The following is a 24,828-nucleotide window of genomic DNA, read 5'->3' on the forward strand; positions in this document are numbered from 1 at the left end:
ATACAATACAATTTTACTTATTATTTATACGGTTTATTTTTTAAAAAATATTACATCAAATATTTTTTTTTTTCACAAAAAATCAAATTAAATATTAATTTTTTATTTTTTTTTTCAAAGTTTCAAAAATTCCTATCTAAACAAATCCTTATTTTTTGGGTTTTTATACAACTTTTTTACCTTTTGAACTAAAACTTAAAAATCCAATCGACATGGAAGGCACCGACCTAGTGCATGTTGCGCCAATTGCCATGCCATGCTATGCTTGTGGAATAGAATTTTGAATTTAAATTTTTTAATAATAAATTTTTTTAATAAATAATTATTAGATATAATATTTATAGATATAATTAGTTTTTAATATATATAATAGTATTAAAAAAAATAAATTTTAGTTTAATATTTTTTATAAAAAATTAATTGAAATGAAAATAAAATAACAGTAGCAAGAATGGTAGAGTAGCGAATACGAAATGTCTATGAATTGACTAAAGTGCCCCGGGCCGGACCAGATCAGATCGACTCCTCCCTCCCTCATTCGGCTCACCTGATACAACTTTGAAGGGACAGACGGCGTCGTAGCACCACCACCTTCATATCTAGGGTTCATCCATCTCGGCCCCAGGTTCGTCACACTCCTCGCTTCTTTGTTTCTCCTTCCTGTTTCAGTTTTCTGGTTCTATGTGATTTATTCTGTAAGTAAGTGATCCCTAGTACGAAGGTCACAGCTTTTCCGCCTTCCCCCTCATATCTTACATCCAAAATTATCTCTCCTTCAGTAGCAGTTACAATCGGTAAAAGATTCGTTAATAATAATAAATAAATAAATAAAAAACATAAAACAGGTGGGTTTCAATCGTTTATTTCTGCTTTCTGAGTGCGTATTGTATTGGCGTTTATTTCTCAGATTTCTTCTTATTGCGAAAATGACACAAGACGTTGAGATGAAGGAGCAGCAGCCTGCAGTGTCTAATTCCATCGCACCCACTTCCCCCACCGCTTTTCAGCGTAAGTGTTACATCTGCACTTAACTTTGTTAATTAATATTTACGACACAAGTATGATATGATATATTTTCGAGATGAGGAAAGTGAAGGAAAATGCTTGCCTTATATACTTAGGATAGCGCTAAGGATGTCTCAAGTAGACCATTCTTATTCGGAAGTATTTGTGTTCATTTCAGGATTTATGTATGTCATGCTTGCTTTGTTTGAAGATAATTTTTTTCTTTCCTGTTCCTTTTTCCTGTTTCCCCATGTCATTTTATTGGCTGTGTCCTTGATCTGACCTGAAAGTCAGGACTTAAGACTGGGGATACTGAGTTTTTGGCTACTTATGCTAGATTTGAAGGACATTGCTGCATTGATTGAGACTGGGGCTTACACAAGAGAGGTTCGAAGAATTGTAAGGGCTATTCGTTGGACAATTCAGCTAAGGAAGAAGCTAAAGGGTTCTGCACTTTCAGCATTTCTCAATTATGCTCTTGTGCCTGGATCTGAGGTGCATTCCCGGTTGTTGTCCTATGTTCCAAAGGTATAAAGGCCGTGTTTTGATTGAATTGTTGAAGCACAGTAGAAAATTTACTTTTACATTCCTTTTTTTTAAGTATCCAGGGAGTAAATCAATCTGCAATTTATTTTCTTGTATCATTGCTCAGTGCAATCAAGTTTAAAAAACTGTGACTTAAACCTACTGTATTTGAATTGTTTCCTTGTCTTGGATGGACATAATTTGCTTAATTTCTTATCTTGCATCTATTATTTTTGTCTCCTCTCAACCCCTAATGTAATATTATGCAAAATTGAGGGGATGTGTAAGAACAGGCCACCATTTAACTTCTGTTTAATGATGCTTTCAGGATGATGAGCATGAAATGGAAATTGATACTGCAACATCCGTCACACAATCCCCTGCAAAGCATTCTTTGCCAGAGATTGAGATCTTTTGTTATTTCCTTGTTCTAATATATTTGATTGATCAGAAGAAACTCAGTGAGGTATGGCCTATATGGTTAAATTATAAAATAAGCTTGTACTACATATTGTGCTTGAACCCTTTTAAACTAGCGGTGATTCTGCTTTATTTTCAGGCCAAGGCTTGTTCTTCGGCTGGCATTGCTCGCCTAAGGAATGTCAATCGAAGAACTGTTGATGTCCTAGCATCCCGGCTTTACTTCTACTACTCCTTAAGCTATGAGCTGACTGGTGACCTCGCTGAAATACGGGGGTACTTTGTTTTCTACTAGTTTTTGTTTCTTGGAGCACTTAATATATTCTTTTTATGCATGAATCAACTATTGCCAATCACCTTATGTTTGAGGGAATGAATAAACTGAAATTCTTTAACTCAAACTTCCCATTTCAATTTGCCATATGAGCAGTCTATTCAATTCATTTAACCTTTATTTAGCACCAGGGTATCATATCTGATAGAAAATTGCTTATTGTGACAGTAATCTTCTTGCTTTGCACCGTACTGCTACTCTGCGCCATGATGAATTGGGGCAGGTTTGTATTGCACTGTGATTATGGTCTAGCTTGTTAAGTTGGTACTTGGTAGCAGGTTTCACTAGTGATTTGAGATGATGTGATACAGGAAACTCTCCTAAATCTGTTATTGAGGAATTATCTGCATTACAACTTGTACGATCAGGCTGAGAAGTTGAGATCAAAGGCTCCCCGTTTTGAAGCACACTCAAATCAACAGGTAAATACGACATACTGCTCACACTATTATATGTTTTTCAAATTCTTATTATCTAATTCCAACTATCATATTTCTGCTACTTATATTCTGTCATGACAATAATTTCTTGGACCTGGCATATGGAAATGGAATTTCCATAGTACTATGAAGTTAATATAATCCTTTTAACTGGACTTGCTTGAATTAGGAATAAAGGATAGCTGTTAATAGAAATACTAAAGGGAACAATATGACTTTTAAGCATGTTTCATACAACTGAATTCAAATATTAAAGTAGTTGAACACTGCATATTGTACTGCATATCTATTAGCTATACTTATGTTTATTTTTGTACTTGTTAGTTAGTATTTATATGTATGCCACTTGGGATGTGCTGGGCGTAGGTGGAGGTTTGCTCTTCCCCTGCATTGTATGTTTAGCTGTTACCTAAGGTTGTGCCTCTATAATTTGATTTGTCTACTATTCTGTCTGCAGTTCTGCCGGTACCTATTTTACCTTGGAAAGATCAGGACAATTCAGTTGGAATACACCGACGCCAAAGAATCCCTTCTTCAAGCTGCCAGGAAAGCACCTATTTCTGCTCTGGGGTTTCGAGTTCAATGCAACAAATGGGCTGTTATTGTCCGCTTGCTGCTTGGAGAAATTCCAGAAAGGACAGTTTTTATGCAGAAAGGGATGGAAAAAGCACTGAGGCCATATTTTGAGCTTACCAATGTAAGTACAAGACTATTATAGAATGTTTTGATACTTTAAGACAATCTATCAGTAAATCTAACACTTGCTCGTGTAGGTCTGTGATAATTCCTGTTTTGGTAAATTATCAATATTCTTGAGGATGATATATCAGTATTGCTACACTTGCTAGTGCTGGTATATAGTAATTTCTGTTTTAATCATGTTTATCCCACACCAGTGATTAATGGCTGCAGAATAATTGGAAAATAGGATATGCTCATATTGCGGTAGTTTTATGATCTTCTTTGAATATGGTTTATGGTTTGGATAATTCTGATGAAATGGAAATTCTCTAGATTTGAATGGTCCGCTCTCTGATTTATAAATGCCTGAGATTTGTCTGGTTTCTTTCTATTGGAAGCAATACCAATGAGTCAACTTACTTATTTATGACTGGGTTTCAGGCTGTCCGGATTGGTGATTTGGAGCTCTTCAAGTCAGTGGCTGAAAAGTTTTCCAGCACCTTCAGCACAGATCGAACTAATAATTTAATTATCAGGTTAAGACACAATGTTATTAGGACTGGCTTACGCAACATCAGCATCTCATACTCCCGGATTTCTCTCGCTGATGTTGCTAAGAAGTTGAGGTTGGATTCTGCAAATCCAGTTGCTGATGCAGAAAGTATTGTTTCCAAAGCAATTCGAGATGGTGCAATCGATGCCATGATAGATCATGTTAATGGATGGATGGTGTCAAAGGAGACGGGGGACATTTACTCTACAAACGAGCCTCAGATTGCTTTTAACTCGAGAATTGCATTCTGTCTGAATATGCACAATGAAGCAGTACGTGCCCTCCGCTTCCCCCCCAATTCCCACAAGGAAAAGGAGAGTGCTGAGAAGAGAAGGGAGAGACAGCAGCAAGAGCAAGAGCTTGCTAAACATATAGCAGAGGAGGATGATGATGAATTCTAAAGATATGCATGCCTATATAAGCTATCTATGTTTCTATCTATCAAGAATGTTTCGTTTTGGGATAGAAATTCATTCTATGCTGATGGGGCTGGACTACTTGTAATTTCCTGCACCAGATTTTCTGCTGTATGGATTTCATGTTTTCTTCCTAAGGATATTTTTACTGGTTGTTGCACTTGCTGAAGTTGGAGAAGAATACTGCTGCTGTTACATGAATGTTTTTATTAATTTGGTTCAGTTTCCTGTCGTCTGTGTTATGAACTTCTCCCTCGATGACTAATCTAATATTCTTGCAGTGCAGCTGCCCATCGACCATGTCGAGATTGAGTTGGAGTTGACATTTATCTATTTTGTCCAACAGACCATTTTGTTCGTCACAAGCTTCTCTTAATGTCTTCTTTCAACACTGTAAAGTCGTGCCAATTTCCCATAGAAACTCAAAATACACTGACAGTAACAATATTATGGACTACAAAAAAAGTAAATTAAAGCTACAAAGTTACCTAATCCTCTTTTCAATAAATTGTTTATGCACAACATTTGCAGTAACACTGCATTTTTCAGAGGTCAAGTATAATTCAAAGATCCCCAAGTCAAAAACAGAAGCATGGCTGTGTAAGCCGAGATGTTCAGGTTAGCATTCAACTGGCTGGGCTTAGTCCGAAGGACTTGACAACGGTGCTGACTCGTTCGGCAAAAACCTTGGAAGTTATCTTTTTATCTGGAACATGGAAGGGATTTGAAACTGCATCAACATAGGCAGCATGAAACCTTCTGAAAAACTGCATCAATTTTTTAGCAAGCAGAGTGGAAATCAAATGTCATGTTTAACATCAATTATTAGTAAGCAGAAAGGAAGTTAAATGTCATGCTACTAACAAGAAAATGGAGCAGTAATTCAGATCACTAGAATTGAGGTATATGGGTTCAGAATCAGCAGAAATAATAATACGCCAACAAACAGCAACAGGCATATTTTCACAGCTTTTAACTTATCCAAACAACATTAAACTCCAGAGAAATGCAACAAAATCACGCAAAAGAAAATTTGAGAGGTATGAGGATTCTCAGTGAAGTGAAGGATTAGTTTTTGTTTTTAAAAATGAATCAAGCGCATGCCTTCCAACCTCAAATGTCCAAGCAAATTATGAACTGTTTTAAGCCACATGGATACCCCAGAGCAAACCTTTTTAGAACAGAAATGCAGGAAGAATTGAATGATATTGTCTAACATTATAGAAGCACTCTGACCATATTAAGCAAATACCAATGTTGTAGGTGATCAATTAGAAACACTTCAGTGCTTCTCCAATATGAAAACAGGTACTGAAAAAGATATAATGAAGGACATATCTGCATTATCACACTTACATTTCTCACATCTGCATCTCGGACATCAAGATCCGTGGTTACAAATATGAACTTCACCTTAGTATTAGTCAAATAACCATACCTGAGGAAAGGTAGTAGATCTATGTTCTGTAACTTCCCCCATAGTTACCAAAAACAAAAGGAATAGAAGATTCGTAAGACTTACACTTTGTATTTTTCAGTTGGATATAGCAAACCAAGAAACGCTTCATTCAGTATTGGACCTGACTTTTTGGGGTTGTTCACTGCAGCATTCAAAACCCACTAAGAGTCCAAATTCAAATTATAAAGCTACCTCAACGAAAATTTACTAGAGTCAAATGATAATAACTTACAAGGAAACTAGTAAGTATATTTCATATCTTCCTCAAATATATTACAAAATCTCAAAAAGGGTCTCCAATGTTTTCCGATGATTCAAAATCTACATAATGTTTCATAGCAGTCATTAGTATATCATTTTGTTTTATCTTCTAGGCATCTTAAAATTATCTTATACTACTGCATTTTTACAGCAATTATTATCATTTTCATGTTTTCCACAATCATGCACTGTTGCATGTGCCCATATTCCCATAAGCCGTCAATAGCTCATAGCCAGCACATATTGAAGTACTTAAAAACGAAATGAAATGCAGCAACTAAAGCAGAGGTTTCTCTAAAACTGGCATTAATCTTGTTCTAAAGGAAGGGATGGATTTAACCCATTGAAATGTCAATCGCTCTCACCTGATCCAGTTTATGGTTTTGGCGGCACAGAAACTGAGCTGATAGGCAACAAACATAATAACAGTTGGTGTCCAAACTAATTGAAATTTCAAGAACTTTTAAGCAAATTTCCCTAATTTACTTACAGTGTACTGACCCAATGATGCATGCATATATATACACACAAACACAATTACTGTAATTACTAGTGAGAAGGATCTAATGACAAAAATCACCTCTCTCATCAACTGCGTCCAGAGAACAATGAACAATGTGATGAAGCTTGAGCGCATCATCTGCCTCGGTAAAACTCTGGATGTACAGTGGATTGTTCTGCAAATACCGTGAGATCCATCCAACAGAAAAATCAGTCTTTTTAAAGTAGTTGAACAATTCGCGCATTCTTATTCTAAACAATAATGATATGAGCCGGTAAGTAATACAGGGAGATACCGAAGCACCTGGTGACCCACGACGGCGACGCAGACGATCATCTCTCCACCAGCTATAATTTTTGCTCAGAGAAAGGAAAGATCACGAGATAAAAATCCAAATCATTATTATAGCTAAATGATACTAATATATATAAATCTTTAAAGATTGAAATGCAAATTGGAATCACGAACCACAAACTTAGCTAGCACCTTCTGAGTAACAGATTTTTAGCATGAAATTCTTGAACTAAACCAGATCCTATCCTCCACGAACGAACGAACATGTGATGTGATTGATGTGTGATGTAATTTTTGCGGAAAGGAAAGGAAATGAAAACATCAATACCAAATAATATATATATATATATATATATAATAAGCAAACTTAGCTGGTGAAGAGTGAAACACGATTGATTTCTCTCTCTCCGCAACGCGCTTCTACGACAAAAGTTGTCGATCCCGTCCGTCCAAATCCGATCTCTCCGCTCTCCGGTTCCAAACTCTCGCGTCGCCTCGCCACTAAGCAACGCGCGCGCGTGTATTTTTTCTTTCTTTATTTATTTATGACGTGGTAAACTCCAGCAGAAATTAATAACCAGCAAATTAGACCCCGACTGAAATTAGTACTTGTAAACTAGTTTCCACGGACAAGTTACACAATACAAACTATATGTACAGATAACCTGAAGCCACAGAAGGTTTGATTTTCAATTTAGTTAAGATCGAGTAGGAAAATTATACAAAAAGTTTGTTTCTATATTTTTCGAAAATAATATATATATATTTTTATTTTACAAATTATTTTATTATATACATTATTTTTATATCAAAATTTAAATCAAATATTTTTCAAATCCATTTAAACAAACATACCTTTGTATACAATAAAAGTATAATATTATTATTTACTAAGGGTCATGGCAGGGCCTGGCGTTGTGTGGGAGTTGAGCGGGAGCGGGAGCGGGAGCGTGAGCTGGGACCGACCGACCGACCATTCCCCATTGCATTCCATTCCCTCCCTTCTTTTTTATTTCTATTTCTATCTCAAATTCTCCTTCTCCTCCTCCATTGTTTGCACCACCAGCAACCCTTTCCATAATATTTCTGACTACTCTGTCGTTTCTTTGTCGCCTGCTCATTTTACACCCTATTCATCACTAATCTTTTCGTCATCGTGATTCACTTGATCGTTGAAATGAAATTCTGGTATCCCTCGATATCTATTCGATTCTGAATTTCTCGGCACAGACAACCAATTCATCTAATGTTGTATTCGCGCATCTGAATGGACCTGGTATCGGAATTTATACATCTGTAACTTGTCTTCCCAGGTTTTTAATTATATATGTACATATGCATATCATTTAAAACTACATGTTATGCTTCCCGTGATCGTTAAATGTTGAGTTAGCTCTAATAATGTGATTTATGTGGTGAAATCTGATAGAAATAGTGGGTTGGGATGTGATATAAAAGGGCATATTGGTATAACAAATATCTTCTTGATCTCTACGTTGGCTCACTTGTTTTTTTGGTGAGGAGCATCAGCATTTCCTATTTTGAAAACTAGATTGAACTGACTCATGGCAGATGACGTTGGACTAACGTTCAATAGGACATGAAATGAAGACGTGTGGGATTTGGTTTACCAACCATATTCCATGCTGCTGATGTATGCATGTAGAGCTTTATGCTGCTGATGGTTATGAACACTTACTTGATTCTATATAGCTGTCAGTGTTGTGATTTTTGATATATCTATGTTTTTGGTTCTGATATGCTGTGTGCATTTGTTTGTCTATGATGGTCAAACAGTCTAATTTGAAGTGCTTACATTGCTTGTGATGTCTAAATGCCTTCTTATGTGTGTACCAGATGGAATCTGAGGACCATTCTGATGTTAATGAACCTGTAACAGCCAATAGAAATGGCATCTTAAAACAAGGTGACTCATCATCAGATGGAACCACTACTGATCTGAAATTGAGTCATGAAACTAAAGCAGCAGGCGAGACATCAAGGAAATTACCAAATGTTTTATATGTTTATAGAGAAGATATTGTGAGAAGCAATACCAACTCTAAGATTGGAATTGTGACTCAAGTTGCTGGTGATTCAGATTCTAATAGCAGCATTACCGATGATGAAGATGAAGGTGGAGACAAGAATGACAAAAATGATCAGCTTGATTCTAAAGAAGATGATGTGGAAGATGAAGGAACCACTGATAAAATTGCTTCTGAGAGTATTGACGGAAATGATTCTAAGAACTTCCGCATTGCTGCTGACCAAGTTAGAGTTCTTTGGATGGATGAATCGGTTACAACAGAAAACACCAAGGATGTGACCATTGTTGATAGAGGATTATTACATGGAGATTGTGTTGCTTCTGCTTCTGATCCAATGGGCCAAATAGGTATTGTTGTCGATGTTAACATTTTAGTTGATCTGTTAATGCATGACGGATCTGTTTTGGAAGATGTATCAACTAGAGACTTGAAAAGAATTAGGGATTTCACAATAGGAGATCATGTTGTCCTTGGGCCATGGTTGGGTAGAATAGAAGATATTTGTGATAATGTCAATGTTCTTTTTGATGATGGTTCGGCCTGCAAAGTTTTCCAAGCAGATCCACTACGTCTCAAACCTGTTGGAAGAAACATCCTTGAAGATGGAAATTTTCCATACTATCCAGGACAATGTGTGAAGGCAAGCTCATCATCAGTTTTCAAGAATTCTAGGTGGCTATCTGGATTATGGAAAGCTAACCGGTTGGAAGGTACAGTTACTAAAGTTACAGTGGGATCATTGTTCATTTATTGGATAGCTTCTGCTGGATATGGACCTGACTCTGCTACAACTCCAGCTGAAGAGCAGAGTCCTAAGAATTTAAGGTTGCTATCTTGTTTTGCTCATACAAATTGGAACTTAGGTGATTGGTGCCTCATTCCACCATCAATTTGCCCCTCAATCATTCCCTCCAACAGGGGATCATCCAAGTTGGAATTTCAATACTGTACTAAGAATGAACCTGAATCTACCAAAACAGCAGCTGATGAATCTGATGTTGAATTCACCCCTATAGAGGAATCAATTGGACTTAGAAAAACGATCCATAGTGGTTCAGAGACATCCTTGACAAAAAATTGTGAAACCTCACAATGTGAAATTGCTGTAGAGTCTAGTTTAGGCAAAATTTTAGCATCAGACTCAAAGGGATCAGGACAAGAAATGTGGCCTCTTCATCGTAAAAAGATCCGTAAAGTTGTAGTTAGAAAGGACAAGAAATCTCGAAAGAAACTAGAGAATTTTGAAAAGGCACTCCTAATTATCAATACAAAGACAAAAGTAGATGTTGCATGGCAGGATGGAACTATAAATCGAGGTCTGGAATCCACATCCTTAATTCCCATTGATACACCTGGCGACCATGAATTTGTTGCAGAACAGTATGTTGTTGAGAAGGCTGCTGATGACAGCGATGATGGTGCTGGTACCAGACGAATTGGGGTTGTAAAAAGTGTTAATGCAAAGGAAAAGACAGCTTGTGTCCAGTGGTTGAAGCCCAATCCAAAGGCAGAAGATGCAAGAGAATTCGATAATGAGGAAGTTGTTAGTGTATATGAGCTGGAAGGGCATCCTGACTATGATTATTGTTATGGAGATGTAGTTGTTCGTCTTTCACCAGTTTCCTTACCAACAAAAATGGATTATTGTGTTCACTCTATTAAAGATAGGCAGCTTGACAGTCCGGTTGAGTCCAAGCATGACAGGACACAAGATCATGAGACTAAGATTACAGAGAATGCATCTGCAAGCGAAACATTTACTGAATTTTCAGATATGTCCTGGGTTGGGCACATCACTGGACTGAAAGATGGTGGCATAGAAGTGACATGGGCTGACGGGATGATATCCACGGTAATTTCTCTCTATGCACCATGAATTATATGATTACATGATTCATTTGAAAGTATAGTATTGATCTTTTTCTATTTTTTTATTTTTTCTCAACTGCGAGCTTGTCAATATTCTTTTGTTTTTGAGCAGTGTTGGTATCTGATAACTCTTATCTCGGCTTTCCAAATTGTTGAGGAATGCAAAAGTCCCCTTTTTGTTTCTCTGGTAAAATAGGCTATGTTGTGTAAGTCTGATGTGATTCTGTTATCTCACTCTTCCACTTTTTGTTACATAGTTGCCCATTAAAACTGGCTAAATAACAGGAATTTCTGTTGTTCTCATGCTTCCCACTTTCCTGGACAAGAGTTTCTATGTTAATCCTTTCCTAATGTGTAATTTTATTTTGCTTGAAAATCTCTGTTGTTAAATCAGGTAGGCCCTCAAGCTATATATGTTGTTGGTGGTCGCGATGATGATGAGACAATTGCAACTGGAAGTTATGGCAGTGATGATACAGCTAGCTGGGAAACTGTTGAAGATGACAATGTAGAAACTGTCGATAATGCGAATGAGGTACATACTTGTTCTAGCCATTCCATTCCATTCATGACATATATTAACCGTCTTTTCTTCCTTTCTTCTTCTTTTTTTTTTTTTTTTTTTTTTTTTTTCTTTCTTTCACATTGTATCTAAACATGTTCCAGAGGCTCTCTGAAGTGCTTGCTGCATGTGGAAAGTTCAACATCAGGACAATGACATTTTACTATTTTTTCACTCTTCACAACCAGAGCTGTGTGTAGAATAGAGCTTCACTATAGCTTATGTTTTTGCTTCGATGGCTTGATGTTTATGTATTTTGCCTTCTTTCATGGCTTGGCACATGGCTCATGTCTGAACATGCCTTTAGAGCAGACTTGGAGAGATACTGTTCATTGCTTCGTTGACCTTTAACCATCTTGCACCTTAGGGGGAACCATCCATTAACCATGGGCTACTTTCAACAGCCATTTCCAATACATAATACATGGCTGGAAGAGACTGAGAGAATTCACATTTTACTTTGTAAATTACGGAACTAAATGACCAGTCATTTAGTGCTGAAATTGCAGCATTGATGGTTTGTAATTTGTGACAATATGAAATTTAGTGTTATAATCAACTGTTCATATAAAAACTGCAATATCATGCACCTTCAAGACTATTGAACACAACAGACTGCTTAATGTTAAAACATATAGCCTCTTTGTATTTTGTAATCTATCTCTAAAAGTAATATTTTTTTTATTTCATACATCATATGCATATTTTGAATGTAGGGCCACGAGGCAGTTGATGATACTGACAAGAGGCCTGAGATTGAAGGTGCTAACATGGCTGGAGATATTAGTGGAGATAATGGAGCTCTTTCGGTCCCCCTTCGTGCAATTGGTTTTATGACCAGACTGGCCTCTGGAATTTTTTCCATGGGACAAAAGCAATCCGATTCATCAGATATAGCCACTAGGAGTGAAGAGAGTCCTCAGGCTGATGAAGTCATCACCACAGATTATGCGACTGTGTCCTGCTCTGAAAAATCGACTGCTGGGCATGAAATTTCTAAGCCAACAACTGAGTCTGGACAAGAGGAATGTAATGTTACTGCAGCCACTGATATGTTAGGAAGTGCTGAAACTAGCAGTGACCTAGGGCCTTCAGAATCTGATGGTTCTCAATGCAATGAGTTCAATTCAACATTTAAAGGCTTTGATATTGTCCAAGAACCTTCTGACCACAACTTTCTTGGCACACCGGGATGTGTAAGTTGTTCTCATCAGTTTCTATTGATCCTTGACTTCTGTGACTCTAGCCAATAAAAAAAGACAGTAAAGAATGATAGATGTTATTGGTTTCTGTTCTACTGCTTCCCCATTTTATATACTTATTTTTGTACATTGAGCTACTAATAGTCATGATTCTTTATCTCTTTGTGGGATGTGTGTAATGAACTGAGACCCCTAGCTAATTTACAGAACAACACTTCCCGAAAGTGGCTTAAGAAAGTTCAACAAGATTGGGATATTCTGCAAAATAATCTGCCTGGTAAGTTCTCTCTGGCATCTTAATTATTTGATTCTTGATATCATGCTATCAGAATATGAGCTCTTACAACAAAATAATTGTGAACAGAGGGGATATATGTGCGTGTCTATGAAGATAGAATGGATCTCTTGAGAGCTGTTATTGTTGGAGCTTATGGAACACCTTACCAGGATGGGCTTTTCTTCTTTGACTTTCTACTTCCAACTGAATATCCAGATGTTCCCCCAGTAAAACTATGTTCTTTTAATTCTTTCATTTCCTCCCTTCTCTTTCACTGTTTGTCTGTTTCTTCAGGCCTATTAATGTTCTATATTTTCTCCTTTCTCAAATCTCCTATAACCAATCACTTATGATCATTTTGTGATGAAACATTCAAACTGACATTTTCCATATTTGCAGTCAGCATACTATCATTCTAGGGGGTGGCGAATAAATCCTAATTTATATGAGGAAGGAAGAGTTTGTCTGAGTCTCCTGAATACCTGGACAGGTAAAGGGAATGAGGTGTGGGATCCTTCAACCTCGAGCATTCTTCAGGTGTTGGTTTCACTCCAGGGTCTAGTGTTAAATTCCAAGCCATACTTTAATGAAGCTGGGTATGATAAACAAATTGGGACGGCAGAAGGAGAGAAAAATTCTTTGGCCTACAATGAGAATGCATTTTTATTGAACTGTAAGATGATGATGTATCTGATGCGGAGGCGTCCAAAGGTAATGAAATCAAAATATATTATGTTTCTGCTCTGCATATTTTTTCTAGCGAAGTTATCTTCCTTGCATTTCTCTCATTTTTTTCTCTTAACTACTATCTTTTTCCCACCTCATTTCCTTGCCATATATGTAATATTCTAATTGTGTTTCAGCACTTTGAAGAGCTTGTCGTCAAGCATTTCAGAAACCGTGGCTACTATATTCTCAAGGCGTGTGATGCATATATGAAAGGACACTTAATTGGCTCCCTTACAAAGGATGCTTCTATTACCACCACTAATGCTAGTGGAGACATGAATTCAGTTGGTTTCAAGCTCATGCTGGGCAAAATTATACCTAAACTATTCTCTGCTCTAAATGAAGTTGGAGCTGACTGCCAGGAATTCAAGCATCTGATCCAATCGTAGCAGCAATCATGAGGACTATCCTATCCGGAGAGGAATTTCGCTTCTTGGCTGGAAAGGTGTTATCTGGAATGCAACCCTCTGCATTTGTAATTGTAAGCTTCTGTAGTTGAGCTCTGATGTGGCGGAGGAGGAGGGGAGGAGATGGACTGGATCTGCATAATCCTTATGAATTGTGCTTTTAATTGGGATTAAACTGCAGATCCCCTCCTGGCTCACTGCTAAGTCCCAGAAGTCATAAAATAGCATGTGGGATGCTTCATCACTCATCATATCTTATGAATCAAAATATGGATCTTTGGTTGAGAATTGCAGTACAGAACCTTATTTTCTTTCACTTGTATATGGGATGCTTCTTGTATTTTACTTTACAGCACATTCAAACAAGGTAGCAACAGCTAGTAGTGAAGTTTTCTTCAAATACCATACAATGATGATGATAATAATAATAATAGTTAACTAGTCAATATCTTATCTGCAGATGATGAGAATTCATATGGCTTCTTGTTGGAGAATCTGTTCTTTGCTCCATGTTCTCAGCAGATGGAGGCTCGGCTCCTCACCTCAGCTTGGTTCAGGAATTTCAATTCTCAGTAATCTTCTTCTTCGCTGGCTTTCTCATATGGAGTATCTATCTATGTGTCTATTATATTCTTATTTCCTACAGGAAAAAGGGTGGGTACGAGACGGAAGAAATCTCTAATACATCATAAATGTATTGATTATGTCACTGAATCAAATCGATAAAGATTCTGTTTTTCCCACGTGTCTATTGTGAATATAAATTCAGGATAATATTTGCTGGATTGGTTATTGTGTTCTTTTCCTTTTAGTTTTCAGGCTAATAATAATAGTCTGCTTAGTTTTATTGATAGCTTGCTTGATAACGGGCCAGATGATGTTCTCAATTGAATCCTAGTCCACTTGGAATGCTTCAAATTTCATCATCCATATCCATGAATACTTTTATATTTTCTCAAGTTTGATGTGATGTGATGTGATGTTGTTAGTGTGGACTGCCAAAATATGTTAGAAAATCAATTTTGAAATGATTGCAACGTGCGAATGAGGATGAAGGTGATTGTGATTTTCGTGTTACAATATTATTTTAATATACTACATTACAATATAAGTATATCCCACACATCTTTCACTTGCTTGCTCTCACCCCACCCCCTCCCACCCACCTCACCTAATAATTTGCAACTTCCAATCATTATTATTCATTACCACTACTTACATTTATTATTCATATCGGTAGATATACACAGACAGTGGGGAGAGAGAGAGAGAGAGAGAGAGAGAGAGAGAGAGGCTTTGCCAGCACAGTACACAACTGGTTGCGCAGAGCGCTGAACAAGAGTGTACTGTTGTTGTTACTTGCTCACTCACTCACTCACAATGGGGGTTTTGGATCACATCTCAGACATGTTCGACTGCTCAAGTGGCCATTCCAAGCCCAAGAAACGCAAGCAACTCCAGGTCGGTTTTTGTCTGTCTGTCTTTCTGTGCCCCTTCCCCAACACACTCAAATGTTGTAAATTAATTTTAATCTTGCAAGTGGACTGGGAGGATACTTTCGCTGCCTGTTGATCTCACTCTTCTTCTGTTCTGCTGCAATTCGTTACCTGTAACGAACGAACATATTGCAATACTACCTTGCAGAAGATCTGAGTTCAGACCAGATCTATCTCCCGTGGTCACACCTGTGACTCGATCGATGATCTTACTGACAGTGACAACTCACCGCAGGCGGCGGGCTATCTATCTTTTGTTTTCTTCTCTTCCACTGATTGTGTTTAGCATTTATTATTATTATTTGCTTAGCATTCGGCATCGGCAACCTTTCTCTTTTACCTAGCTATTAGTAATTAGCTAACAGTGAAAAAGAAGGAAATCACTTTACAGTATATAATTAGGAGCCTTTCTTTCACAACTGTTTATAGGGCAGGGTGGTCATGCTTTTATTTAATTCTGTAGTGTGTTAATAATGTCGGTCGTGATTGAGTGATATGATATTGATATGAGATGAGATGAGACGATTGGAAGAAGAATTGATAAGTATATAATTAATTGATGGACAGACTGTGGAGATAAAGATAAAAATAGACTGTGAAGGATGCGAGAGGAAGGTGCGGAGATCTGTGGAGGGAATGAAAGGGGTGAGCTCGGTGGAGGTGTCGCCTAAGCAAAACAAGCTGACGGTGGTTGGGTATGTGGAGGCGGAGAAGGTGGTGGCGCGTGTGGCGCACCGCACTGGAAAGAAGGCTGAGCTGTGGCCATATGTCCCGTACGACGTGGTGGAGCACCCTTATGCACCTGGTGTCTACGACAAAAAAGCCCCCGCGGGATACGTCCGCCGCAGCAGCAACACTTCCGAGGGCTTTTCGCAGCTTTCTAGGGCCACCTCCACCGAAGTCCGCTACACAACTGCTTTCAGCGATGAGAATCCTGCCGCGTGCGTGCTCATGTGATCTTCAATCTCAGATGAATGAATTCTCGGTTAGTTACATCAATCATCATGCATATCATAACATACCTTGTTCATGCTGTTTGCTTTGGTTAGGTTAGATTAGATTAGGTTATGTTATGCTCTCTATTTATGTTTTTTGTCTCTCTTTCTGAATATGATTTCGTTTGCTTTTTGATATGATTCTATGATATGATGTCTTCATCATCACATTTGCGTGTAGTGTCTTAATTGGTTGAAGATGAACAAAACATCCTTCCTTGTGTTCCATTGTTCAATCATTCTGGTTTGTTCTTAATCTGCTTTCATTCTTCCAAATGGATCTCTCCTTTCCAACTAATTAACAAATAACAGTGTGCAGTATAGTTATGTTATGCCATCATATCAAACATTGCACTCTTCATTACAAGTGAGGCTCCTCTGTTGTAAGCTGGAATTGTGATGGGGAAGAACATCTGCCTCACACCTTCAGACTTCACTATGGGAAAGATGATTCCATGTGCACTGGAAAGCAGCCTGATTCCGAGCATGAGCCGCTCCGGAGATGGAAACGGTAGCAGCAGCCGGCCCACCCCGTACACAGCCACAGCAAAGAAGTGTGCAATCAGGCTCATAGGCCTCGGATTCAATCCCGACAAAAGTGCAATGGGGCCTTCCGAGTACTTCCCTCCAAGGCTCAGGTAATCGAAACAGGCCTCTCTCATCTCCCTGCTAGCTTGATCCGGCGCCGGACAGAACACCTTGTACAGCGCCCCCGCCAGAGTGTTGATGGTGGAAGCCACCGGCTTGCGCAGACTGTAGAACGACTCGAGGTGGGCGGTGAGGGCAACTGCATCGGAGAAATCGTCCATAGGTCGGAGCAGGTCGCGCAGCACGACCACGTCTGCTAAAGCTACGGTCATCCCTCCCCCTGTCAACGGATGGCGCATGTTGAATGCATCTCCCAGCAGCACTGCACCTGGGGTTGGAAGAGGAGATGCTGGCATACTCCTGTTTGGCATCGATCTTATGTCGCCGCTTTCAATCTGGCTGATGAAGGCGTCGCGCAGCTCCATCGGTAGCTGATTAGATGAGATTAGATTATTGATATATAATCTTATGGGGAGTATAATTTAGTTATTTATACCTGAGGAGCGACGTTTGATACGAGGTATTTGGCCATGTCGCCGTTAGCAATGGAAGGCATCTTGGGTCCGGGGATATCGACCAAACATCGAACCTCTGTGCTGCTCACAGGGTAGAACAGAACAGGGGAGGGATTGGCCAGGATTACATGGCCGTGATTTGGGTGCGGAAGCTTTCCGTTCTCCAGGTTTAGGACCATACCCACAAAGTGAGACACAATGTTCACCTGCCCAATTATGAGTTTGTTCATATGGATATGAGTTATTGATCTTTGGGTAGTTATTAGTTGTTTTCTTACCTGTGGTATGCAGAGTGTTTTTCTCAAGTTGGAGAAGCATCCGTCGCAGACAATAGTGAGAGGAGCAAATGTCTTGATGTCCTTTCCGTCCATGTTCTTGTACCTCACTCCTTTAACTGTGCCTTTTTCCTCAATCAAAGATGTCACAGTTCCTTGTTCCATTCTAACACTAGAGGGAGAAGGAGAATTCAGGCAGAAGCTGATGGATCAGATTCAGCCAAGGCGACCGAATACTAATATATGTATGCGTATTAATGTTGTCATACTTGGGATGGGATGCGGCCTTCTGGCGCAACCTTTGGATGAAACGGCCATGGTGAAAGCTTCTGCCCGAAACATCAGAGCTGAATTCTTGCAATGGGTAGGTCAGTATTGCATATTTTCCGCGTTTGTAGAGTGTGTATCCGTATACTTTCTGCGAATCAATCTCCTCAACGCACTCTGCAACAAAGTAGTAGTAATTTAAATGGTCCCTGCCCCAGTTCATAACAGGAAATGCATTATACTTTGTACCTTCCATTCCCAACTCAACCAGTTTGAGGTAGCCTCCCGGCTGCAGCAGCTCGCCAACAATCCTGTCGGGCTGGCTTAAATCCCTCTCAATCACTTGAACGATGCGCCCATCCTGTGAATGAATAAATAGATAGATCGATGGATAGATAGATAGATAGCAAGCAAGCAAGACAGAGAGACAGACAGACCTTGGCCAAAGAGTAGGCGAGGGCGGAACCAGCCACACCAGCGCCGACAACGACCACATCCGGTGGCCCATCAGCAGGAGGAGCAGGGCTTTTGCCAGTTATGGCTGACTCCTCCTCCTCCTTCTTCTTCTTCTTTATCAGGCTACTTGTGCTGCGGGATCGGCTCTTTTGCAGCAATCTATACAATAAAAATAAAGAGAGGATTAAGGCAAGAAGCAGCGTAGCGATGCCACCAGTGACATAATGGTAGTAGTGCTGTTCCATCATGTTATGTATGTACTATTTGTGTGTGTGCCAAACTAGTAGATGTAGTACTACTAGCAGTACGCATGTTTGTGTGTATTTATACTGTTTAGGAGAGGGGAGGAAGGTAGATGATGGTGATGAAGGGTCAACCCAATTCAGTTCAGGTAAAGAAGCGTGTTGTGTTGTTTCGAAAACTATGGGGGATTGGATTGGTGTGGAGGCACTTTTTCTGAGTGTGTTAGGTACCGTTTAGCTGACAGTATGTATGTAAAACAAACAAACAAATTTGAGTATACAGCTGACAGATATTTTTATGTCTCTACATGCACAGTACAACAAATATCAGAATATTTTGAGAGAAAGAGAGAGAGAGAGATTGGAATTTGGAGTTGGAGGGAGGCGATCTGTTTGTGTCCAGAATCTAATGGCAATGGAACAAACAAACTTGGGAATGAATCGCGTACCAAGTCAAACCAAGCTAAACCTGGCTTCGACTTTCTTCCTGTTTTTCCATGTCAATGCATAAAGTGCATGTATTTTTAGGTTTGGTTTTGACTTTTTTATTCCCTGGAATGGATCGGTCTTGTCTTGTGTTAGTGTGTGCAAGAGAAATAGATAGATTGGACTGAGCCCACAAGTAAAGGATGTGAGCCAAGCCTAATATAACCTGCCGGGCCCAAATGGCCCAAGAGTGAATACACGAACCCAATTGTTAACACTCCAACGCACATCGCAACCCAACTAGGTGCAATACCGTGTTGGAGGGTGTATTTTTTATTTATTTATTTTTATAATCTGAAACGTGCAATTGCTACTCATCGGATGATCTAATAAGGTAAATTACATTGAAATTTGAACTTGTAACTTCACAATCACAGTCCATCTTTTATAAAACATTTATTGATGTATATAATTATTTTTATATTTATAATTATAATAAATTATTATAAATTAAATATTAAAAACAATATAATATTAAATGTTATTTATAAATTTAGTTAGATAGGTTTTGATTTAAATAATGGGGAGAAACGAAACGGGCTCTGGCAAATGGCCTCGAGACATTTCACTTAAAAAATGTTTATATTTTTATTGACTTTGTGCAATGGGCTTTTGGTTGCTATTTAATAGATAGGATGTGGGCCCAGCCTTGAATTAGCCCAGGCCAAATTGACCGCAGTTATCTGTCATTTATGATAACGGACTCAACTGAGGACCGACGTGACACAGCATACGATGACGTAAGCGTAAGTGCGAGTGACGTTAAACAACAACTATGAACGGAGGCAATGGAACAGCAGGAGCTGCCTGTTACCTGCAAGGCCCTTTTGTCGCTCCACCTCCCATCCAATGTCCATGGCCTCCAGCAAAATATTCTTGCTCTTAAACCATAGAATAATGCTAATAATGATATAATACTGTGAAATTCGGTACCGGGATCGCCTCTCTCTCTCTCTCTCTCCCTCTCTCTTACCATCTATTGGCAAATTAGCATTCCCCACTTCCGATATTTTAAATTGATTGTTGGTTAAAAGTAGGTCCGCCTACGATCATCTTTGACGGCGTTTTATTCGTTTTAAATGGTTGATGCCAATGGCTTTGAATAACTGCAAATATTCAAAAGCTTTAGGTAGGGGCATGTTGTCAGGACCTACTTACATTTTTCTGGAATTCAACGTGTAGATATATATATATATATATATATTTGTGTGTGTGTTTCTTTAATGTGCGGATCATTTTGTGGTTGCAGGAATTTTATATATGAGGATGCTTTTGAACTGGAGATTTGGATTTTCTGATTGGTTTTCAAGAATTCACATTAGTTTAATGAAGGGCAGGTTGCAGTTCAGGAATCGCGAATCCCTACTTCCATTAAAAATCGGATTATGATGCATTCATTCATTCCAAGGGGGGATTCAATTTGAATAGTCCATGTTTCTGGCGTTCATTTTGATTTCATCTGAAAAACCCATCAAGATTTTTAGATTGTGTGACGAAAGAGCGCCGTGCATGTTCTAGCTGTCTTCTTCGATTAAGTAATCGAGTGGGGAAGAAAGAACAATGGTTGCTGAGAGATTAAGCCTGGAAAGGAAGAATGTGGTGGTGGGTGTAAGATTGGATGCCCATGCCGGTGAGTTGTTGGATTGGGCAATGGTGAAAGTAGCTGATGCGGGAGATACCGTGGTTGCTATTTGCCTTTCACGAAATTCCGGTACTGAAGCTTGGTGTGGTTGCTTGTTTCTGCTAATCTTCTATCAGTTCATCCAAATTTTGAATCTAACAATAAATCGGTTGTGTTGTTTTAATAATATGTGTGTTGTGACTTATAAATCCTCATCTGCAGTTTGTATTTCAAAAGAGAAACCTTGGTTGGATGGTTACTTGGAAGAGTATGAAGGCATATGCAACAAGAAGCAGGTTAGCGTCCACTCTCTGCTACGGACTAATGTTATGCAATTCCTTGTTTTATACATATGATGAAGGGTAAATGTAATTGTTATCTATTTCATGCTTGGGTGTTTGCCTGGGGTGGGGGTTGTTCAGATTGCTCTCAGAGCTGAAGTCTTGAAAGGAATTTCACTCAGAAAAGTTATGGTAAGAGAGGCAAAGAACCATTGTGCAGCAGCTGTTGTTGTGGGGGTAAATAAGCATAGAGCCTTGGGGTGAGCCGTGTGCATAGCATAGAACAGCAGTCTTGAGTAATTTCTATGTCAATTTTATTTATTTGTTTAATTAAATTTGATCTGCATAGCTATCAATTTCAGGGGATTGGCTTCAATTGCCAAGTATTGTGCAAAGAGGCTGCCTCCAACAACTGAAGTTATGGCAATTTATAACGGCAAGGTTATTTTCAGCAGCTGTTTCAAAATCACATCAGAAGGTTGGTGTTTTTCTCTTCTTGTCAGAAAAACTGTTCATGCTATTGTAGATAGCTGAACATAAAATTGATGATGGCAGGTCCTGTATTGGATCCAAAGCCAAGTTTCTATGTGAAAAGTAATCTCACATTCAAAGACAGTTGCACCAATTCTGAGTTTGGAGAATCAGAAGTTAGCAGATTTAGTTTTGATAGAGACATGGCTTCAAAAGATGATGATGTTATTATGAGCCCTGTCAAGAGACACAAGAGAGGGTCTCTGAGTTCAATCTCACTTCCTGCTGAGAATTTCGTAAAACAGCGACCGGGTTGGCCTTTACTTCAGGCTACTATTACAGTAACTCAACCAGTACTGGAAGCCAAAAAATTATCAGTAGTGCAATGGGTCATGACCTTACCACGGCGATCTTTGTCAGAGATTTCTTCCAAATACAGGGCTGAGTATTCCTCGGAAGGAGAATGTCAGCAGCACATATCCGAGAAGAGAACATCCGAGAATCATGTGAGCCAGCTAGAGATGCCCAAGGATCTGGAAATCATACTCACAAAACATTCAGTACAATGCAAAGTGTTCAGCCATGATTTTCTGAAGATAATCACTTCTGAGTTCTCCTCAGGTCTTTTATCGCAAGGCAACTTTACTACTAGAAAGCTTCTTCTACCTCTTAATTTACTTTGCCTTATAAAGGACATTGCTCATTTTGACATGTTTAGATGTCACAGGAAATCTTATTGGAAAGGGGGGATGCACTTCAGTATACAAGGGAATTCTCCCAGATGGAAAACCAGTGGCAGTGAAGGTTTTGGGATCATCAAAAGAAGCCTTGATGGATTTCATCCGGGAGGTTGACATAATAACCACACTGAAGCAACACAAACGGATTGTTCCTTTCATTGGAATTTGCATGGAATATAATTATCTAATCTCTATGTACGATTTCATGTCAAAGGGCAGTTTGGAAGAGAATATACATGGTACGGCACTCTTTATGAAAACGGGCCATTTCTCTGTAACTCATGAGTAATTGATGCTTGAAGTTGAGCTGATTGTTGAAGCAGGTAACAAAAAGGAAGCCACGCCCTTATCATGGGAAGCAAGATTTCGAATTGCAGTTGGAGTTGCTGAAGCACTAAATTACATACACAATGAATGTCTGCGGCCAATAATTCATCGAGATGTAAAGTCATCCAATATTCTTCTCACTGAAGAGTTGGAGCCACTGGTAATCCATCCATCTGGTATAGCATATAGTTATTAATTCTTCAAGATACATTCCTTTATTGTATTGGTTGGTGGTGAGTAATTTTTCACTTCGTCATCGTCATAGTTATGTGACTTTGGGCTGGCAATATGGGGACCTACAACTACATCAGTGCCGTTTATAACAGAGAGTGATGTTGTTGGAACATTTGGGTATCTTGCTCCCGAGTATTTTATGTATGGCAAAGTGAGTGATAAGATTGATGTATATGCTTTTGGTGTAGTTCTGCTAGAACTGATATCAGGGAGGAAGCCTATCGGTATTGGTATTGGATTGGAGACTACAAAGAGGGGTTTCCAAGAAAGCTTAGTCATGTGGGTAAGTAAGAAAGAACAATTTGGGATTTAGAATTTTCTTGTAAGAACTTGAGAATCGGAGTGCGTGAGTGATTGTGTATACGTTCAGGCCAAACCCAGACTAGAAAAGAGGGATTACAAGAGCATGCTGGATCCGTGTTTAGATGGAAAGATTGATGAGGATCAAATGCACAGAATGGCACAAGCAGCAGCACTCTGCCTAACTCAAGCAGCCCGGCTTCGTCCCAACATATCCCAGGTGAGGTGATGACGATGTTTTACTTGTGGTACTAGCGAATGTGAATGTGAATTTGAGAGAGAATCTTCTCCACCTTCCTTCCTTCCTCTACCAGAACCAGCAGTAAAATTAATGATTTTGTTATCTTCAGATACTAAAGATCCTCCTAGGCCTCTTGAATGGAAATGAAAGCAGCAGCAGCAGCGTGGGTGGAGGGTCATGGAAAGGGGGTGGAATTGATGAAGATAAGGAGGGAGAGGAGATTGATGATGATGAAGTGTATCCAGAATCGTGTGCAACAGCAGCAGAATCACATATAAGTGTTGCCTTGGTTGATGTTGAGGACGACTGAGTCTGCCTGCATCATCTGGAAGCCTTGATCAAAGCAGCAGCAGCAGCCCATTTTCAGTTGGGAGGAGTAGTTGAAGAGGAGAAGAGCCGGTGATACTTGCTAGTTTGTGCAGTCCAGTCCATCCTCATCCTCATCCTGGAGATTATCATCTATTGTAAGGATATGAATATGAACATGAATGAGCTGCTTGGAGTTAGATTTCTGGACTGGACTGGACTGGACTGAAGTGCTGGAGTAGTCAACACAACAGTCATCCTCTTTCTTCTTGTTGCTGGCTGAAGCTGTACACTGCAGCCTTTCAGGTAGATAACATTAGTTAGTTACGACAAAATTAAAGGGAGTGTTATGGCTACCAGTACCACTGATCTGATGGATGAGTAATAGTATTATATTTATAGCAGCAATGCAATGAGACAATTTGAATGGGAGCAGGCCAGCCAGTTCTTGCGGGCTGGTTATTAATTTAGTTATACTACACCTCATTGAGATGCAATGCATGCACGTGCCTGCCCTGCACTGCACCCATTGCTTCAATATTCTTATTCTATGTATGTATATGGGCTTGGCTAATATTTGTGCTTCAATAAAAAATTGGTTTGCAAATAAAAGTATATTATTATTTCAAAATAAATAAATAAAAATATTATTTAAATAAAAAAATTCAACAAAAACCAAGCAAATCTATATTTACATGTATTTGTGCAAAAAAATAAAAATAAAAATAATACATTATTTTTGGCATTCTTTTTCATTGAAAAAATATAATAATTATTATTCATTTTTATTAAAATTTCTATTGAGATATTTAAATGTACAATTGGATACAGGAGAAAGCATATGTTTAATGCTAATTATATATATAATTATTAATTAATTAAGGAATAATTTATAAATTTAATAAATTCATATAGATATATGAAAATTTACTTTTTAGTCTGATGTTTGGAGATAGTAAAATTAATATATGTAGTGTTGGTACATTAATTTTGCAAATTT

General features: G+C 38.7%; 6 protein-coding genes across 21 annotated transcripts; 4 read left to right on the plus strand and 2 right to left on the minus strand.

Annotated features, from left to right (window-relative positions):
- The first annotated feature begins 469 nt into the window (after positions 1 to 469).
- On the plus strand, positions 470 to 4,605 carry LOC127262045 (probable 26S proteasome non-ATPase regulatory subunit 3). 2 transcript variants are annotated; one of them, XM_051290535.1, is made up of 9 exons: positions 470 to 625; positions 908 to 1,008; positions 1,343 to 1,533; positions 1,859 to 1,996; positions 2,090 to 2,226; positions 2,453 to 2,507; positions 2,596 to 2,706; positions 3,182 to 3,421; positions 3,847 to 4,605. In XM_051290535.1, exons 2-9 carry the CDS (start codon positions 927 to 929, stop codon positions 4,357 to 4,359), a joined length of 1,467 nt encoding a protein of 488 aa, XP_051146492.1. In that variant the 5' UTR covers positions 470 to 625; positions 908 to 926; the 3' UTR covers positions 4,360 to 4,605. The 2 variants fall into 2 exon arrangements, with proteins under 2 accessions (XP_051146492.1, XP_051146493.1); XM_051290536.1 differs by lacking the exon at positions 470 to 625 and adding an exon at positions 651 to 794.
- Positions 4,606 to 4,741: 136 nt separating this feature from the next.
- LOC127262046 (uncharacterized) lies at positions 4,742 to 7,549 on the minus strand. Of its 8 annotated transcripts, none has more exons than XM_051290540.1 (7): positions 7,258 to 7,489; positions 7,083 to 7,131; positions 6,900 to 6,943; positions 6,675 to 6,771; positions 5,897 to 5,975; positions 5,731 to 5,812; positions 4,742 to 5,141 (listed from the first exon to the last, which is right to left on the minus strand). In XM_051290540.1, the coding sequence occupies exons 2-7, from the start codon at positions 7,105 to 7,107 to the stop codon at positions 5,001 to 5,003; spliced, it is 468 nt and encodes a 155-aa protein (XP_051146497.1). In that variant the 5' UTR covers positions 7,108 to 7,131; positions 7,258 to 7,489; the 3' UTR covers positions 4,742 to 5,000. The 8 variants fall into 8 exon arrangements, with proteins under 8 accessions (XP_051146497.1, XP_051146499.1, XP_051146500.1 ...); XM_051290542.1 differs by having other exon boundaries at positions 7,065 to 7,131; positions 7,258 to 7,484; XM_051290543.1 differs by having other exon boundaries at positions 4,742 to 5,104; positions 6,892 to 6,943; positions 7,083 to 7,525.
- A 201-nt stretch (positions 7,550 to 7,750) lies between these two features.
- Positions 7,751 to 14,841, plus strand: LOC127262044 (probable ubiquitin-conjugating enzyme E2 23). Of its 3 annotated transcripts, none has more exons than XR_007841056.1 (9): positions 7,751 to 8,203; positions 8,748 to 10,793; positions 11,205 to 11,345; positions 12,089 to 12,568; positions 12,782 to 12,851; positions 12,939 to 13,078; positions 13,251 to 13,562; positions 13,715 to 14,354; positions 14,448 to 14,841. XR_007841056.1 is itself a non-coding variant. In XM_051290534.1 (8 exons), the coding sequence occupies exons 1-8, from the start codon at positions 8,158 to 8,160 to the stop codon at positions 13,967 to 13,969; spliced, it is 3,453 nt and encodes a 1,150-aa protein (XP_051146491.1). In that variant the 5' UTR covers positions 7,751 to 8,157; the 3' UTR covers positions 13,970 to 14,841. The 3 variants fall into 3 exon arrangements, 1 of the variants encoding a protein (XP_051146491.1); XR_007841055.1 differs by having other exon boundaries at positions 7,751 to 8,166; XM_051290534.1 differs by having other exon boundaries at positions 7,751 to 8,166; positions 13,715 to 14,841.
- A 335-nt stretch (positions 14,842 to 15,176) lies between these two features.
- Positions 15,177 to 16,932, plus strand: LOC127262192 (heavy metal-associated isoprenylated plant protein 26-like). Of its 3 annotated transcripts, none has more exons than XM_051290772.1 (3): positions 15,177 to 15,448; positions 16,051 to 16,468; positions 16,660 to 16,717. In XM_051290772.1, the coding sequence occupies exons 1-2, from the start codon at positions 15,368 to 15,370 to the stop codon at positions 16,438 to 16,440; spliced, it is 471 nt and encodes a 156-aa protein (XP_051146729.1). In that variant the 5' UTR covers positions 15,177 to 15,367; the 3' UTR covers positions 16,441 to 16,468; positions 16,660 to 16,717. The 3 variants fall into 3 exon arrangements, with proteins under 3 accessions (XP_051146729.1, XP_051146728.1, XP_051146727.1); XM_051290771.1 differs by lacking the exon at positions 16,660 to 16,717 and adding an exon at positions 16,791 to 16,932 and having other exon boundaries at positions 15,178 to 15,448; XM_051290770.1 differs by having other exon boundaries at positions 15,181 to 15,448; positions 16,051 to 16,717.
- LOC127262341 (squalene epoxidase 3-like) lies at positions 16,808 to 18,824 on the minus strand. The gene is made up of 6 exons (XM_051290992.1): positions 18,561 to 18,824; positions 18,373 to 18,484; positions 18,126 to 18,300; positions 17,860 to 18,028; positions 17,563 to 17,787; positions 16,808 to 17,497 (listed from the first exon to the last, which is right to left on the minus strand). The coding sequence occupies exons 1-6, from the start codon at positions 18,822 to 18,824 to the stop codon at positions 16,808 to 16,810; spliced, it is 1,635 nt and encodes a 544-aa protein (XP_051146949.1).
- Positions 18,825 to 20,109: 1,285 nt separating this feature from the next.
- On the plus strand, positions 20,110 to 24,423 carry LOC127262191 (protein kinase STUNTED-like). Of its 4 annotated transcripts, none has more exons than XM_051290765.1 (11): positions 20,110 to 20,436; positions 20,557 to 21,018; positions 21,151 to 21,224; positions 21,351 to 21,469; positions 21,572 to 21,687; positions 21,765 to 22,316; positions 22,408 to 22,659; positions 22,744 to 22,907; positions 23,013 to 23,264; positions 23,352 to 23,501; positions 23,632 to 24,423. In XM_051290765.1, the coding sequence occupies exons 2-11, from the start codon at positions 20,868 to 20,870 to the stop codon at positions 23,830 to 23,832; spliced, it is 2,031 nt and encodes a 676-aa protein (XP_051146722.1). In that variant the 5' UTR covers positions 20,110 to 20,436; positions 20,557 to 20,867; the 3' UTR covers positions 23,833 to 24,423. The 4 variants fall into 4 exon arrangements, with proteins under 4 accessions (XP_051146722.1, XP_051146723.1, XP_051146724.1 ...); XM_051290766.1 differs by having other exon boundaries at positions 21,765 to 22,301; positions 22,399 to 22,659; XM_051290767.1 differs by having other exon boundaries at positions 21,765 to 22,301.
- The last annotated feature ends 405 nt before the right edge of the window (positions 24,424 to 24,828 follow it).

Source organism: Andrographis paniculata, unplaced genomic scaffold, assembly GCF_009805555.1.
Source record: "Andrographis paniculata isolate CXL003 unplaced genomic scaffold, ASM980555v1 Contig65END, whole genome shotgun sequence".
NCBI classification, from domain to species: domain Eukaryota; kingdom Viridiplantae; phylum Streptophyta; class Magnoliopsida; order Lamiales; family Acanthaceae; genus Andrographis; species Andrographis paniculata.

Excerpts from the sequence above, each read along its gene's own strand:
- LOC127262045 (XM_051290535.1), top strand. The coding sequence starts at position 927 with ATGACACAAGACGTTGAGATGAAGGAGCAGCAGCCTGCAGTGTCTAAT. Across the intron at positions 1,997-2,089 it reads ATCAGAAGAAACTCAGTGAG|GCCAAGGCTTGTTCTTCGGC; the intron begins GTATGGCCTATA and ends CTTTATTTTCAG. Across the intron at positions 3,422-3,846 it reads CATATTTTGAGCTTACCAAT|GCTGTCCGGATTGGTGATTT; the intron begins GTAAGTACAAGA and ends ACTGGGTTTCAG.
- LOC127262046 (XM_051290538.1), bottom strand. The coding sequence starts at position 7,156 with ATGTTCGTTCGTTCGTGGAGGATAGGATCTGGTTTAGTTCAAGAATTT. Across the intron at positions 6,772-6,891 it reads GTGGGTCACCAGGTGCTTCG|AACAATCCACTGTACATCCA; the intron begins GTATCTCCCTGT and ends CGGTATTTGCAG. Across the intron at positions 5,976-6,674 it reads GGACGCAGTTGATGAGAGAG|TGAACAACCCCAAAAAGTCA; the intron begins GTGATTTTTGTC and ends TGAATGCTGCAG.
- LOC127262044 (XM_051290534.1), top strand. Across the intron at positions 10,794-11,204 it reads CTGACGGGATGATATCCACG|GTAGGCCCTCAAGCTATATA; the intron begins GTAATTTCTCTC and ends TTGTTAAATCAG. Across the intron at positions 12,569-12,781 it reads TTCTTGGCACACCGGGATGT|AACAACACTTCCCGAAAGTG; the intron begins GTAAGTTGTTCT and ends GCTAATTTACAG.
- LOC127262192 (XM_051290772.1), top strand. The coding sequence starts at position 15,368 with ATGGGGGTTTTGGATCACATCTCAGACATGTTCGACTGCTCAAGTGGC. Across the intron at positions 15,449-16,050 it reads AGAAACGCAAGCAACTCCAG|ACTGTGGAGATAAAGATAAA; the intron begins GTCGGTTTTTGT and ends ATTGATGGACAG.
- LOC127262341 (XM_051290992.1), bottom strand. The coding sequence starts at position 18,824 with ATGGAACAGCACTACTACCATTATGTCACTGGTGGCATCGCTACGCTG. Across the intron at positions 18,485-18,560 it reads TCGCCTACTCTTTGGCCAAG|GATGGGCGCATCGTTCAAGT; the intron begins GTCTGTCTGTCT and ends ATTCATTCACAG. Across the intron at positions 18,029-18,125 it reads AAGGCCGCATCCCATCCCAA|TGTTAGAATGGAACAAGGAA; the intron begins GTATGACAACAT and ends TTCTCCCTCTAG.
- LOC127262191 (XM_051290765.1), top strand. The coding sequence starts at position 20,868 with ATGGTTGCTGAGAGATTAAGCCTGGAAAGGAAGAATGTGGTGGTGGGT. Across the intron at positions 21,225-21,350 it reads GCATATGCAACAAGAAGCAG|ATTGCTCTCAGAGCTGAAGT; the intron begins GTTAGCGTCCAC and ends GGGGTTGTTCAG. Across the intron at positions 21,470-21,571 it reads AATAAGCATAGAGCCTTGGG|GGGATTGGCTTCAATTGCCA; the intron begins GTGAGCCGTGTG and ends TATCAATTTCAG.